The 17182-nt window shown below is 43.2% G+C and overlaps 1 protein-coding gene across 1 annotated transcript in view; it reads right to left on the bottom strand.

Annotated features, from left to right (window-relative positions):
- Positions 1–1005: 1005 nt before the first annotated feature.
- cep72 (centrosomal protein 72) overlaps positions 1006–17182 on the bottom strand; it is a 147033-nt gene continuing 130856 nt past the window's right edge. Inside the window, 1 exon segment of the mRNA XM_078200732.1 lies at positions 1006–1228. Within this exon segment, the coding sequence (XP_078056858.1) occupies positions 1006–1228 (223 nt within the window).

Raw genomic sequence — 17182 nt, forward strand, 5'->3', positions numbered from 1 at the left:
TAACTTTGTAATATTAACACAAATCATTGTTTCCTCACTTTCCTTAAAAAAAGAAAATCTCCATATAGTTGCATATCAACATTTTTGAATAGAAACATAGGATGGAGCTTTTAGTCCATTTCTGTCAAATAGCAACCTCCTGATCCACAAGAACCTCATATTTACAGAACAAACATTAATTGAATTATAAGATAAAATCATTTTATCTTCAAGGCACTTCAAGTCTTAGAAGAGTCCACTCTGCAATATCAGTTGCAAATTCTTAATGCTCATTTATTTTAAAATGTTTAACACTTTTGTTAAAAGGTAAAGGATTTTCAAACAATTGTTTGGATGTTACTAGTGCCATATTCCTAGCTCTGGGCTCAAATATGCAGGCTGCACAGGATGAAAGCAACGTAACAAAGTATATCGAGTGAAACAAAATAGAGAGAAATGATATATGAAATACAGTGATATGATTTCAAACTATTGTATGTGTGGTGAACCACTGGAAGCCCAGAATGAGAGTTTGAGAACTTGCTTATGCAAGAAAGAGATAAGTAAAAATATATTGTAAGCATTCAAATAAATAACTAGCTTCTGGAGGGCTACTTGTAAACTTTAGGACATTTGGAGTCAAATGGATGGGAAAACCAGCAGAAGGCACAAGAATTGAAAAAATTACAAAATTCTGAAGCAGACCAGACCAGAAGCATGGTTGAATTAATTGCATTTTGTAATCTATGGGCACAGTCTTACTGCCCATTCATGCCACGCTCCCGCTGCAGTGAGGTCGGAGAATTTGGCGGCCAGCCGAATATCCGTTCACTGCGGCGGGATGGGAAATTGCTGCCGGCGTGAACAGTGGTAAGATTCTGGCCTATATCTTTTGTAGACATACTGTAAACACGCCTGACACATTTCTGGCTATGAGTTACTGGACTTTGTATTGATGGAAAGAGCTTTCACTAGACAGCACGGCTTTGCAGAGGGCTCTTTGTAAATTGTTTCTTGCAAGTCTTCTCAGCTTTTGGGGGAGGGCTTCTACTTTAACTGCACGTGGCTTTTAATCTCTCTGCTTGATGGCATGCTGCCAGATGTTGTGACAGTTGTGCTGCAAGGGGGCTGCTCCAGGGTTTTCTTGAGTTGAATGTAGCTCCAATGCAACTGGTCCACTTCTGCTTTGTGTCGGGCTCGGGTTTCATTCAGTTCCCTCAACAAGTGTTCGTTTGTGCACACCAGTGCCCTGGAATGAAGACAGCAATTAGTACCTTTTCCTTTGCTTAACAAATCCCGAGTATCAACAAGCAATAGTTCAAACACTGGAAACACTACAGCACTCTATTACTTTAACACACATTTTTATAATAGCCATCCACTTTTTTTTTTGTTTTGAGATAAAGGTCAGTAGCAGGCTAATAAAATAAGCATTGTACATCCATAATTACTGCACAGAATTCAAGTTTCAAAAATAACTCTGGAACTGAAAAGTTGGCTGTAGAAGAATAAAACAAAGGATATGCAAGAGACCACTTTATGCTACCATTTACAGTGTGATTGTGTATTAATATTATGTCAGGTTGCTTGGAGACGGCTAAACAGTAACAGATTTTTATAATCCTGTAGAACCCACATCTATGCAATCCTGATACCAGCAAATTCCTCGCAATGCAATGACATGTCCAAATGTTACCAAGCCCCTGATTTATTCCTTACAGAATAAATAATGGGCAGTCCTTCTTGTTATACAGACCTGAATGTACCTAATTTTACCAAATCTGATTTACGATATTGCCTATAACAAACCTCCACTGTCTATTCAATCTAATTTTAAAATTCACTCCTCGCTTACATGATGCAATTTAACAATTATATTGAGCAATAGGAAGTGGTTAGCACTGCTGCCACATAGCGCCAGGGACCATGGTTCGATTCTCGGCTTGGGTCGCTCTCTGCGCAGAGTCTGCATGTTGTCTAAGTGTCTGGGAGGAAACTGGAGCACCCGGAGGAAACCCACCCACAGTCCGAAAGACATGCTGGTTAGGTGCATTGGCCATGCTAAATTCTCCCTCAGTGTACCCGAACAGGCGCCAGAGTGTGGCAACTCAGGGATTTTCACAGTAATTTCATTGCAGTGTTAATGTAAGCCTACTTGTGACACTAATAAATAACTTTAAAAGTATTCCTCAGCACTTAGGGTGAACAAAAAGTATCTAATATACTAGTTGGTATGACAGCAAAAAAATCCTTTTCCACCTGAAACTGTTCCTCTGCTTTCTTCCACCTCATCTTTTTTCTATCTCTCTCTTCTGGCTTTCTTCCACTTCTTTCCTCTCCCTATGTGACTAAATACACCTCTCACTGTGGTCCATCTCACTCTGGCGCACACACTCATTCTTGCTGGATCTTATTTCCTATTTCCTCCTCCTTCTACACATCTCCTAATATTTCTGTCTCTTCACTGCAGTACTCAATTTCTACCTTCAAATTTCAAGCCAGACTGCTTCAAGAGAGGGGCCAAAATATATTGGACGTGGGTGTTCGCATTAAGAGGGAGAAGCTGGTGTGGAGGGTATTGTAACATATGCAGGTGACAAAAAAAACTTGGGGTGGAAATCAGCCCAGTAGGCTGTTGCTGTCTTGAGTTGGAGCAAATGGGGGAATAAATGGCCGAATGGTATTATCGCTAGACTATTAATACAGAAACTCAGCTAATGTTCTGGGGATCCGGGTTCGAGTCCCGCCACAGCAGATGGTGGAATTTGAATTCAAATAAAAAATATCTGGAATTAAGAATCTACTAATGACCATGTAACCATTGTCGATTGTCAGAAAAACCCATCTGGTTCACTGATGTCCTTTAGGGAAGGAAATCGGCCATCTTTACCTGGTCTGCCTACTTGTGATTCCAGAGCCACAGCAATGTGGTTGACTCTTAACTGCCCTCAGGCCACTAATGATAGGCAATAAATGCTGGCCAGCCAGCGACACCCATGTCCCACGAATGAATAGAGATGAGAATAGAGACACAGACGGTGTCGCTATTCTCCTAAATCCTCTAGTCACCACACTCTGACACCTGTTCGGGTACACTGAGGGAGAATTTAGCACGGCCAATGCACCTAACCAGCATGTTTTTCGGACTGTGGGAGGAAACTGGAGAACCTGGAGGAAACCCACGCAGACACGGGGAGAGTGTGCAGACTCTACACAGACAGTGACCCAAGCCGGGAATCGAACCTGGGTCCCTAGCGCTGTGAGACTAGAGGGTGGAGAAGGAATACTGACCTTGGGAACATTGTGGAAAAAGGTACACTCTCAAAACGGTACTAGAGAATGCTCCAGATTCTAAATAACTGCAGCATGAGGGGGGTTTGTGTAACCTTTACATATATTCACACAATCAAAAACCAAATACAGTTGTCACCATTGCAATCATAGTATATGCACTGAATGCAGGCATGCACCAGTTTACTGAGGATTTATTCAAATCTATTGTAACTTTATTCTTTTTCAAACTTTTGATAGATGAATACATTTTAAATTTGTTCCTGACCAGATCTGTTTGCTATCAACACTACTGAGTAAGCTGCTGGGCATGGCTAGAGGATGCAGAGCAAAAATAAAGTGTCATTATGTAGTGTCATTACCAACCTCAATGCCGCAGACAGAATTTGTCTGTGATCAAAGTGTTTTAACGCGTGAGGTTAGTGTGTTTTGTTCTACCGTCAAAGTGGATAATCCATAAACCCATAAGATACAGGAGCAGAATTAGGCCATTTGGCCCATCAGGTCTGCTCCACCATCCAATCATGGCTGATGTGATTCTCATTCCCATTCTCCTATCTTCTCCCCGTAACCCCTGATCCCCTTATTGATCAAGAATCTATACATCTCTGTCTTAAAGACACTCAATGACTCAACAAATTAAGTGATTCCAGCAGCAAGCTTTTGTGAATTTAAAAATAAAGAATACTATAGATTATCACACACTTGCCCTGGATGTTTAAAATGCTACCAAATAAACCTGTTGGACTTTAACCTGGTGTTGTGAGACTTCTTACTGTGTTTAAAATGCGACATCTCACATACTGGAGTGGCACTGCATGGTGGCACAGTGGTTAGCACTGCTGTCTCACTGCGCCAGGGACCTGGGTTCGATTCCCAGCTTGGGCCACTGTCTGCGTGGAGTTTGCACATTCTCCCTGTGTCTGCGTGAGTTTCCTCTGGGTGCTCTGGTTTCCTCCCACAGTTTGAAAAATGTGCTGGTTAGGTGCATTGATACGAACAGGCACTGGAGTGTGGCAACTAGGGGAATTTCACAGTAACTTCATTGCAGTGTTAATGTAAGCCTTACTTCATAGAATCATAGAAACCCTACAGTACAGAAAGAGGCCATTCGGCCCATCGAGTCTGCACCAACCACAATCCCACCCAGGCCCTACCCCCATATCCCTACATATTTATCCACTAATCCCTCTAACCTACACATCTCAGGACACTAAGGGCAATTTTATTTTTAGCATGGCCAATCAACCTAACCTGCACATCTTTGGACTGTGGGAGGAAACCCGGAGCACCCAGAGGAAACCCACGCAGACACGGGGAGAATGTGCAAACTCCACACAGACAGTGACCCAAGCCGGGAATCGAACCCAGGTCCCTGGAGCTGTGAAGCAGCAGTGCTAACCACTGTGCTACCGTGCCGCCCCTAAATAAAAGCCTATTTGTTCTTGCATACAAACTAGTCTTTGCTTGATTGATAGTGCATCACACTGCAAAGAAATCATAGAAACCCTACAGTGCAGAAGGAGGCCATTCGGCCCATCGAGTCTGCACCGACCACAATCCCACCCAGGTCCTACCCCCACATATTTACCCGCTAATCTCTCTAACCTACACAGCTCAGGACTCTAAGGGGCATTTTTTAACCTGGCCAATCAACCTAACCCGCACATCTTTGGACTGTGGGAGGAAACCGGAGCACCCGGAGGAAACCCACGCAGACACGAGGAGAATGTGCAAACTCCACACAAACAGTGACCCAAGCCGGGAATCGAACCCAGGTCCCTGGAGCTGTGAAGCAGCAGTACTAACCACTGTGCTACCGTGCCACTTGTGGCGAATAAATAAACTTCAACTTTAAAAAAACTATCACACACAGAATGATAGGATGAAGGTGAAGAAAGAAAAATGCAATCACAATCTGAAATTATTTCAGCCTCTTTTATAATAGGCCTAGTTAATTTGATGAACTTATGCTTTAGTTGGAGTGGAGGTCTAGTAAAAGCAGTAAGTTGCAAGGTTTCTTGCAGTTGAATTGCAAGGAGGTTGGCTTTCGGGTGAACATGGAGTGAAACAGGTTGGTGGGGCGGGGGAAGAGTTCTTCTCCCATTTCCAAGGTGTAGCGTTGGTTGTGTAGCTGTCTTGCAGTTGGTTCGATACCTTAGGCAGTGTTTCTGATGGAATCAGTCTTGAAACTGCTTCTGCTCTTACACTTTAAAAGCAGGTAGCAAACATATTTTCACCACTTGACCTGTTAAAAGTCTAAAGTCCTTTTCTGAATAAGGTGCTTTGTTAGACCAGCCAAAGTGTTGTGGCTTTTCACAGCCTGCAAGCTTCAGACAGCCAATGCTTTTTATTTGGGACAAGTAGCCATCACAGTGCAATGAAAGGTCAATGAGATCCATTTCATATTTGTCTAACATCCATTGAGTTTTGCTGTTGCCCATGGGGAGGCAGAAAGACAAGTCAGCTGATGTTATATTTTCTGAGAAAGGTGCATCCTTAACAAAGGGAGGTCTGAATCCCAAAAGTGGCTGTGATTTTCCATATTGTAATATTTTATTTGCTTGCGTTTCAAGACTGTCTGGAGCTGAATACTGCCAAGTCGCATGAAATATCTTTTCCTGGAACGAGTGATGCAAAAGGAGTTATTGTCCCTTTTTACAAGAAGCCATCATAGGGATTTTGTCCAGTCCCCATCCCATTTTGAGTCTTGACTTACTACTTTCCAGACTATGAACGTGTTTCTAACCACAGCCTCTCTTTCCCAGCCCTGCTGGTTTCTTGGTGAACCAACAGTCGTCTTATATGTAGCCTGGCTTGCTATAATGGAAATAAGCAAGGTATGGTTCTGCTGACTTACTTTACAGATTCCTTCCATTTAAAGCTCCTTTCCTCTGGTGTCCATACTGGTTCCCTCTACTTTCTCTGGACGGCACGGTGGCACACTGGTTAGCATTGCTGCCTCACAGCACCAGGAACTTGAGTTCGATTCCCAGATTGGATCACTGTCTGAGTGGAGTCTGCACATTCTCCCAGTGTCTGCATGGGTTTCCTCCAGTCTGAAAGGCGTGCTGGTTAGGTTCATTAAATTCTCCCTCAGTGTAACCGAACAGGTGCCGGAGTGTGGTGACTCGGGGATTTTCACAGTAACTTCACTGCAGTGTTAATATAAGCCTACTTGGCTCTACAGATATCATGGGAACATGTCATTGATGAAGACGAATAAAATAAACTTTCATCTTTCGCTAGCTGGTAATAAGAGTAACAGTCCAAAATTGCTTTAGTTGAGAGGCTAGTGGTCATGGACCATGATAGCTGTCTAGAGCCAATTAAGTACTTTCTATAGTGCAGCCATTATTGTTTTGTGGGGGGAAAAAAGCAGCCAATTTATACATAGTGAGCTCCCAAAAACAGCAATGAGATAATAATTAGAATCATAGAATCCCTGCAGTGCAAAAGGAGGCCATTCAGCCCATCGAGTCTGCATCGACTCTGACAAAACATCTTACCCAGGGCCCTATTCCTGTAATCCCACGTATTTACCTCACTAATCCCCCTGACCTACACATCTTGAGACGCAATTTAGCATGGCCAATCCACCTAACCTGCACATCTTTGGAGCGTGTGAGGAAACCCATGCAGACACGGGGAGAATGTGCAAACTCCACACAGACAGTTAGTCACCCAAGGCCGGAATTGAACCCGGGCTGTGGCGCTGTGAGGCAGCAGTGCTATCCACTATGCTGCCCCTAGATAGTCTATTTGCGATGTGGGTTGAGGGATAAACATTAGCAGGACCCTGGGAGAACTCCCTTTCTCTTCTTTGAAATTGCCTTGGGATATTTTATGCACAGGGGCACATTTTAAAGTCTCATTTGTAAGACAAACCTGATCTGTTTGGCTCCTTATTTTGACCTAAGGTTTCATTATGGTTCTTTATTACTTCCTTTCTGCTTAGATAAGACAAGGTTAACTATTCAAAGAACTGTACTCTGAAATTCTACAGAGCAATGAATGGAGGAGTTTTATTACATTTACCGTGGCAACATATGTTTTGTCCAAAGTTTGTGCCTGTTGCTATTAATAGCTGGCTGAGTGCCAGCAATGGTCTTGTGAGTAGAAACAGCACCTTGTACAGGTCCAAATCATGCAGATCAGTACAGTTCCAGATGAAAGTTCAGGGAGCTCGGCTGTGATACTATAACATGCCTCAAGAACTCTGGGCTACGGAGAAGGGGGAAATAAAACAACCAAGGTTTAAAATTACAATGGGCAGAATTCACCCAAGCCTCCACCAGTAGATTCGGTGGTAGGCACAGGCAAGATAATGGCGGGAGGCCCAGAAATCAGTTTGGCACTAGTGTGAATTTACAGCAGGATCTTCCACTGGTGCCCGCCATGGGGGATTGGAACAATGTGCAGATGTCGGGACTTACTTGAACAAAGACTAGGGCTGCTTCCAGAGTTTGGGATGGAGGCAGCCTGCAACTGTGGACCTGGAACAACGCAGCAGTGAGTTGGGCCTTCCAGATTTGGTGTCCTGGAGGGGGTCCATTTTCCAGCTCTAGAATATTCCTGGAGATCCATCTTCATTCTCAGGACGTCCACCTTTGAGTCTCAGAGTGCTCCTGGAGATCTATCTTCATTTTCAGGAGGTCCCTCTTCTTTCTTCAATGGTGGGTCTGTGACGTTGGGCACCTTCTCGATATGACAACTGGACACGATGGTGGGCAACGCAACATCTAGGCATGTTCCTCCTGGCATTCATGTAAAACATCTGGATTTGGGTTGGAATACTTGGCGTGTTTATCCGCCAGCCTCCAGAGTGGGAAACACTCCACGCTTCTGCCTCTGCCACAGCACTTAGTCTCAAAATGGGAGACTTCATCCCAATGTGTTCACTTGAGAGCAGTGTAAAGTTAGAAGAGGTCTGATACAGGTATGCAAAATAACAAAAGGGCTACTGATATATTATTTCAGTTTGACAAATTTGGGAGGTCCAACGGGCACACATTTTAAACTACTCAAGAAAAAGGCTTGCATTTATATAGCACATTTCATGATTTACATGCAATGAAGTATTTCTGAAATGTAATTACTGTTGTAGTCATAGAATCATTACGGTGGAGGAGGTGGTAATTCGGCCCATCGAGTCTTTACCAACTCTCCGACAGAGTATCCCATCCAGGCCCTATGCCCATAACCCCACTTATTTACCCCGCTAATTCCCCTAACCTATACATCTTGAGACACTAAGGGACAATTTACCAGGGCCAATCCATGAACCTGCACATCTTTGGACTGTGGGAGGAAACCAGAGCACCCGGAGGAAACCCGCGCAGACACAGGGAGAACGAGAAAATTCCACACAGTCACCCAAGACCAGAATTGAACCCATGTCCCTGGTGCTGTGAGGCAGCAGTGTTAACCACTCTGCCAACATGCTGCCTAAATGTATGAAATCTGGAAGCCAATTTGCACACAGCAAGCTCCCACACACAGCATTGTGAAAACAAGCAGATCATATGTTTCTGTGATGTTGATTGACGGACAATTATAAGCCAGGATACCAGGGAGACATTCTCTCTTCCACCTTCTTCCGTCGGGTAAAAGATACAAAAGTCTGAGGTCATGTACTAACTGACTCAAGAACAGCTTCTTCCCTGCTGCCATCAGACTTTCGAATGGACCTACCTCGCATTAAGTTGATCTTTCTCTACACCCTAGCTATGACTGTAACACTACATTCTGCACTCTCTCGTTTCCTTCTCTATGAATGGCATGCTCTGTCTGTATAGCGCGCAAGAAACAATACTTTTCACTGTATGTTAATACATGTGACAATAATAAATTAAATCAAATCAAATAATTCCCCCATTCTTTTTCGAAATGTTGCCATGGTATCTTTTACATCCAGTAAGTAGTCTCACAACACCTAGTTAAAGTCCAACAGGTTTATTTGGTGGCACGAGCTTTCGGAGCGTTGCCCCTTACTGTGCCTACCCCAGTCCAATGCCAGCAACTCTACATTCACCTGAGAAGGTAGACAGGACATTGGTCTCACGGTTGTGACATGAAGGAAAAGATATATATATCTGTCAACTGGAATGCTTTATAAAGTCATTTTTTGTGCTTTTCAAAATGGACAATTGAGGAGCTGACAAGATGTCTCTGGTTAGTCACATGTTGCTTTCCAGCAGTTTCAAAGTTAACAAAAGTTAACATCTCAAACGTCTGGAATGTGACCCTCTTTACAGAGCAAGAGCATTCCAACCAGGCTAACACAATGGCCTCACAGATGGGAACAAAGTAAACCTTTCGCAGATCGTAAACTCCAATAATGGTACTAATAGTCGAAGCATTAACTGTGGTTTCAAAAAGGTTTCCTTTAATTAACCCAAAACAAGTGCCCCCAAGAACAAAAGGAATCCTGACTCCAAGTAAACACCTCAAGATCCTAGCCATCCTTTGTCCAACATCAAGAAGGTATGTTGCTTGACCTCAATTAAGCTGCATTGTAATACTGATCAGTGGAACTGAACTCAGGCAGTTACTCTTTTACCTCAAATGTGAACAGAACTCCAGGTCTCCAGGTAGACAACCTGTGCTGTCTATCCTCAAGCTGGTGGCAGCAGAAAGAACTCTGGCCCTCATCAAACCTGCCAACTGCTGGAACCTTGGAACTTGTGCCTTCCAGACTAACTCACTTTGTGTGCCTTATATTGTTGTGTCAGTCTTGCTCTGGATAATCGGATCCCTCTACCACCGGGCAACCTCTCCCTTCAAAAGGACATTCCAGTTGACTTCTGATTCTGGACTCTAGACACATAAAACCCCAACATGTATTTTATTGTGGTCATGCCCTGAACCATCTTCCTTTTTCCTTATTCTCATTTATTGTTTGAGGGCAAAAGGCATGGATGTTGCAAAGCCTGTCATGAGTGAGTGTGTGTGTGTGTGCGCGTGTGTATAAAAATAAAGCTTTGCTGTGCAAGTTATCAATTGAGGATTGGAACAGTTCCAAATTAAAGAGTTGGGGAAAATACATCACCACATCTAAAGGGGGAAATCAGAATAAGAAAACACGGATGGGTAAATCAAGGCAGTTTAAATTGACCCCCTCCTGTCTGTAACATTGGTGTAATGTCTCATCTGAAAGATAGCATTTTTGATAATACAGCACTCTTTCAGTAATGCACTGGAACGTCAGGCTAGATTTTTTGTACATGGTTAACGACGATCTGACTTACATTATGGTAGCAATGCCCTTTCTATATGCTCCTTTGACAATGTGAAGATAGTTACGAACCTGCCATTGGAGGAAGCTATCAGCATTCGTGCTGCATCGCTATATCACGGCAGGATTCTAAACCTGTATTCATTGAACTTAGAGATTATGAGAGACACGGACATAATGGATAGTCAGAAACTTTTTCCCAGTGTGGAAGTGTCAATTGCTAGAGGGCATAAGTTTAAGGTGCGAGGGGCAAGGTTTAAAGGAGATGTACGAGGCAAGTCTTTTTCTGGTGGTGGGTGCCTGGAGCTCACTGCTGGGGGAGGTAGTGGAAGCAGATACGATAGTGACTTTTAAGGGGTGTCTGGACAAAAACATGAATAGGATGGGAGTAGAGGGATATGGTCCCCCGAAGGGTAGGAGGTTTTAGTTCAATCGGGCAGCATGGTCGGTGCAGGCTTGGAGGGCAGAAGGGCCTGATCCTGTGCTTTAATTTTCTTTGTTCTTTGTTAACTTATGAACTTAGCAATTTGAACAGCTGAGTTCAGTTTTAATGACACCATGTTGTCCAAATAGATGGTGCAGCCAAAAGATCCACTCTAGGTCCAGTGCTCACTAACATCTTTGTTATTTTTCACGAGAAATATGTTTTTAATGGAATCAGCCCTAACCTCCTATATGTTCAGTATTTATAATATGTGGATGACATATTCATGATCTTTGAATCTTAGCTGCATGTAACAATTATGCACATTAATACACTCCATTGTGTGATCAAATTCACTTTGGAGATGAAACTGTCGATGTGCACCTTTTCCTTGACATGCTAGTTGAGAAATAAGCTAATGGGTTTTGCACCACTGTTTATCACAAGCTTCACCAGTCAATATACATGTTGGGGTCTATACAGCTGCAAGTGATATGAGATGAATCTCATTAGCAACCTTGTAAATAGAGCACTAACCTTGCAAGTTTGATGCAGAAATAGAACATAAAGCTATCCTGTGGGCTGATGGTTATCCTGATCAGCTTATTGTTCACTGTATATAGGATGAACTTCCAACTGCGCCAAAGGCTGCCACTTTCAGACTTAAAAAGGGCCCTGACTACCTCAAATTACCCTGTACAGGCAAAGTATCTCAGAAATATGAATAGCAGGCTAAGGAAGCCATTTTAGACCGCTACTGATATAATGGCTACATGACATATTCCACTAACAGAATGCTGCTCTTAGTCCAAAAAATCATTCTGCCTACCACACAATTCAGCAAAGTCGTGTATGTATTTCAATGCCAGCGTGATGCCAGGTGCATAGTCCATATGTACCAGCCTTATGGAATTAAACCGCATGTCTTTTGGTTGGTCGTAATAGGCACAGTACCATCTTCAACCAGCCGACATTTGCCAAAACCCAAAACAAAAAAGCTACATTTAGATGTGATTCTGTGATTGGGCAGCACTGAGCCCTGAGTGCGCTAATAACTACTAACAACCAATCGAGCTTATAACATGGCTCATTTATGCCTGCTATAACTGAAATACATTCCTATACATGGACCCCGTTCTCTGCAAACAAGTGGAATATGTTCATGTCCTGTGCCTTTTTTCAATTACCCAGGAGATTGTTTGGAGCTCATTCTTTCCCAATGTTTTTCCATGACAAAACCTCAGCCAATCTTTGCCAACCAATCTGCATCCTTTCCTCATGATGTATAAATTGTTGTGATCGTTTGAAATTTGGCATTCTTGCGTTTGTCCTGATGTGTGCAAGACTAAAACTCCATGTCTCTCTTTGCAGCAATATTCAAGTCCTGTACTATCAAGTGACTGTTCTTATAGTCCAGAACAAAGCAGTGGGCTGAAATTAGATTGCTTGTACATTCTCTTGGTGAAGAATGTAAGAATAAATTATTGCTATTATTTCTTTAATATAAAAAAAAGGAAATATGAACAGTTAGTAAGATGAAAACAGGTCAATAAGAAAATGGTTGTTTTCATGGTAAAAGTTTCCATAAATTATCTTTACCAGGTTGCTGTTACACAGACGACTCCTGTTACCAATCATCATATATATTACCTATTAGAGTTAGTCTCTTCAGGGTACAGAATTGGACTACCACAAATGGTAATGAGTGAGCTGGTTCCAATTTGTCCATCAATGGCATTATAAGCATTAAGAGTCATTAGTAATAGATGATTGAGCTAGCATGCTGTAATGCATTCTTTGGAACTAACTCTCCCAGACACATAGGAATTCCTCTTATAAAGTGTCATGGTAGAAGCCCTGGATATGGCAACAATTTGTTGAGAGTTCATAACATTTGCTTGCCTCGTTCTGCACTTCCCAAAATCACTGTCCTTCTTTGAGCAATCGTCAGGAGCACAAATACCTCAACGTCTGTGTGCAAGTACTGATAATTGAAAGGGAATTGGCTGTGTTCAGCACTTTCAGACTTGCAAATGTACTGCATCAACACAATCAATTTAAGTGCTCATTTATATTCTCCATGAACCATAGTAAATCTATTCTCAAAAGATTCAATGTTCTAACAGAGAGTCGGTGCAGACTCGATGGGCCGAATATTCTCCTTCTGCACTGTAGGGATTCTATAAGGTCAGTAGAGGAACTGGGGGATGTTAGTGGGTGAAACATTAAAGGTTCACAAGCAATGAACTGAGGCCACTGAGTTAGATAGAGTCAAGTGCTAGGCCACTGCAAATATAAAACAAGGAATATAAAATCTTAGTATGGCTGCATCGCAGGTATCGTGAACTACATTTAGAGCAAGCTCAACAAACAGCACCTAACCTTGTGATTCGGCACTTTACAGCCTATCAGCTTCGATAATGTGTTCAATAAGACTGGCTGAAATTTTACCGGCACGCCCACCCTGATTCCGGGGGCGGGCGAGGCTCGGAGGACGGCATTCTCCGTTGGCCTCTGGTGGGATCATACAAACCTCGGGCGGACGTGCCAGTAAAATTCCGCCCACAGCGTAGCGCAAGATGGCTGCCAATACCCATCACTGCATGTGCATGCATGTGCAGAAAACAAACGATGCTGTGTCCCAGTGTATGGGTTTGATTTATGGAGGTAGTGTGGGATGCAGAAGCAGTAGTAATAGTGTTGATTTTGTGCATATTCTGGGTACTTGCATATTCTGCACCAGGGTGTTTCATAGAATCCCTACTGTGCAGAAGGAGGCCATTCGGCCCATTGATAAGATTATGGAGGGAATAGACAAGATATAAGTCGGGAAGTTGTTTCCACTGGCAGGTGAAACTAGGACTAGGGGGCATGTCCTCAAAATAAGGGGAGCAGGTTTAGGACTGAGTTGAGGAGGAACTTCTTTACCCAAAGGGTTGCGAATCTGTGGAATTCCCTGCCCAGTGAAGCAGTTGAAGCTACCTCATTAAATGTTTTTACGGTAAGGATAGATAAATTTTTAAACAGTAATGGAATTAAGGGTTATGGTGAGCAGGTAAGTGGAGCTGAGTCCACGAAAAGATCAGCCATGATCTTACTGAATGGTGGAGCAGGCTCGAGGGGCCAGATACTCTACTGCTCCTAGTTCTTATGTTCATTGAGCCTGCACTGACAACAATCTCACCCAGGCCTTATCCCCGTAACCCTAAGTATTTACCCTGCTAATCCTCCTGACACTAAGGGGCAATTTAGCATGGCCAATCAACATCTTTGGAGTGTGGGAGGAAACCGGAGCACCTGGAGGAAACCCTAGCAGACATGGAGTGAATGTGCAAACTCCACACAGACAGTGACTCAAGGCCAGAATTGAACCCAGGTTCCTGGTGCTGTGAGGCAGCAGTGCTAACCACTGCGCCACCGTGCCGTGCTTCTATTTTGCCACATATGCGTAGAAATCAGTCCAGTTCTCAAACTACCTCACGTAATATGCCTTATTTTTCTTTCAAATACTGAGAAAAATAAACTCTCAATGAGAGCAATGTGGTGGCACAAACCTCAGAGCACTGCTTCACAATCTAACTGCCAGAGCCAAATCAGTTTTTGGAATAATCTATTTTTCCCATTGACACCAGCTTCAGACAACCTTATGTTATCAACTTGATCTTATTATGTTTAACAAAAAAGAAAATGGGGCATTTTGGAGTGTGCGGGAGTAAGTAACCCTGCATCATCGGTAGCACAGTGGTTAGCACTGCTGCTTCACAGCTCCGGGGACCTAGGTTCGATTCCTGGCTTGGGTCACTGTCTGTGTGCAGTTTGCACATTCTCCTTGTGTCTGCGTGGGTTCCCTCCGGGTGCTCCGGTTTCCTCCCACAGTCCAAAGATGAGCAGGTTAGGTTGATTGGCCATGCTAAAATTGCCCTTAGTGTCCTGAGATGCGTAGGTTAGAGGGATTGGAGGGTAAATATGTAGGGATATGGGGGTAGGGCCTGGGTGGGATTGTGGTCGGTGCAGACTCGATGGGCCAAATGGCCTCTTTCTGTGCTGTAGGGTTTCTATGATTCTATGATCTACAGCAATGCAGTAAGTAGCAAGCTGAGCTCTAATTCATCACAAAGGGCTGATAACTGGAACTGGTCACTCGCAACGACATCATAGAATCCCTACAGTGCGAAAGAGGCTATCTGGCCTATCAGATCTGCACCGACTTTCTGAAAGAGTATCCCATTCAGGCCCTCCCCTCCACACCGTGCATTGATAATGGCTAATCCACCTAATATATACATCCTTGGACGCTAAGGGGCAATTTAGCATGGCCAATCATTGTCGTTGGTGCAGGCTCGATGGGCCAAATGGCACTGTAAGGATTCTATAATTCTACTTTCATTTTGAGCCAGCACCATTACTCTGGTGCAGCTTTTTTAATTCATTCGTGGGACATGGGCATGGTTGGATGGCCAGCATTTATTGCACTAGTTGCCTTTGGAGGGCAGTTGAGAGTCAACCACATTGCTCTGGAATCACATGTAGGCCAGACTGGGTAAGGACGACAGATTTCCTTCTCTAAAGGACATTAGCGAAACAGTTGGGTTTTTTCGACTATTGACAATGATTTCACGGTCATCAGTAAATTATTAATTCCAGATTTTTTTTTACTGAATTCAAATTCCACCACCTGCCGTGGGAGGATTTGAACCCAGGTCCCAGAACATTAGCTGAGTATCTGGATTAATAGTCCAGCAATAATACCACTAGGTTATCGCCTCCCCAGTAATGGCATTCAACACTCGCTCTCTCACTGTCCCTGTCTGACATATAACCTACAACCTCACGATGCGAAGGAGGAGGTGTTGTCCTCCAACCTCCCCCAGCAATACGGATCCCATACAGAGAAACTAGGAGCAGGAATAGGCTAGTTGGCCCTTCGAGCCTGCTCGGCCATTCAATATGATCATGGTTGATCCTCAATCTCAATGTCATATTCCCGCTTTCTCTCCATACCCCACGATGCCATCAAAAGCTAAATAATTATCTATCTCTTTTTTTGAATACATTCAATGACCTGACCTCCACAATCTGGTAGAGAATTCCATAGGTTCATTACTCTTTGAGTGAAGAAATACTTCCTCAACTCAGTCCTAAATGGTCTACCCAGTATCCTGAGACTGTGTCCCCTGATTCTAGATTCCCCAACCAGGGAAACAACCAGGCCAACATTTATCTTCCTACTTGCTTGCTATACCTGCCTCTCTACTTTCATTGATTGATGTACAAGGAGACCCACATCCATTTGTACATCCACACTTACTAATATATCACCATTTAAATAATACTCTTCCTTTGTTTTCACACCAAAGTGTATAATTTCACATTTTGCTACATTGTACTGCATCTACCATGTGTTTGCCCACTCAGTCAATCAGTCTAAATCACCCTGAAGAGGCGCCTCCTTGCATCCTCCTCACAATTCCACCCAGTTTTGTGTTGTCAGCAAATTGGAAATGTTACAGGTCATTTGTATACAGTGAACAGCTGGGGCCCAAGCACTGATCCCTGCAGTACCCCAATAGTCACTGCATGCCACTCGGAATCTGTAGAACTGCTCCAGAGTTTACAGATTTTTGGAAGATGACCACCAATGCATCCACTATTTCCAGGGCCATTTCCTTTAATACTCTGGGATGTAGATTATCAGGCCGTGGTGATTTGTCAGCCTTCAATCCCGTTAACTTGCCTACACCATTTTTTTAACTCTCATTAATTTCCTTCAAATCCACTGTCTCACTAAACTCTTGGTTCCCTGACAGTTCCGGAAGGTTATGTGTGCCCTCTTTTGTGAAGACAAAACCAAAGTATGTGTTCAATTCTTCTGCCATTTCTTTGCTCCCCAGTATAATTTCCCGGCTCCTGACTGTAAGGGAGCTAAATTTGTCTTTGCTAATCATTTTCTCTTCACATATTTATAGAAGCTTTTACGGTCAGTTTCTATGTTCCCTTCAATTTTACTCTCACCCTCTAACTTCCCCCTCTTGATCAATTTTTTTGTCCTCTTCTGCTGAATTCAAAAATGCTCTCAATCCTCAGGCTTCCTGCTTTTTCTGGCAATTTTATATGTCTCATCTTTGGATTTAATATTATCCCTAATTTCTTTTGCATGCCATGGTTTCATGTATGCCACCGTTCCTTATCATTGTTCTTGTGGTGGACATTCCTACCCTTATCCGCCATCCCTCGAGCCCATCACCTGTGAT

This window comes from Mustelus asterias, chromosome 2 (genome assembly GCF_964213995.1).
Source record: "Mustelus asterias chromosome 2, sMusAst1.hap1.1, whole genome shotgun sequence".
Classification (NCBI taxonomy): Eukaryota; Metazoa; Chordata; class Chondrichthyes; order Carcharhiniformes; family Triakidae; genus Mustelus; species Mustelus asterias.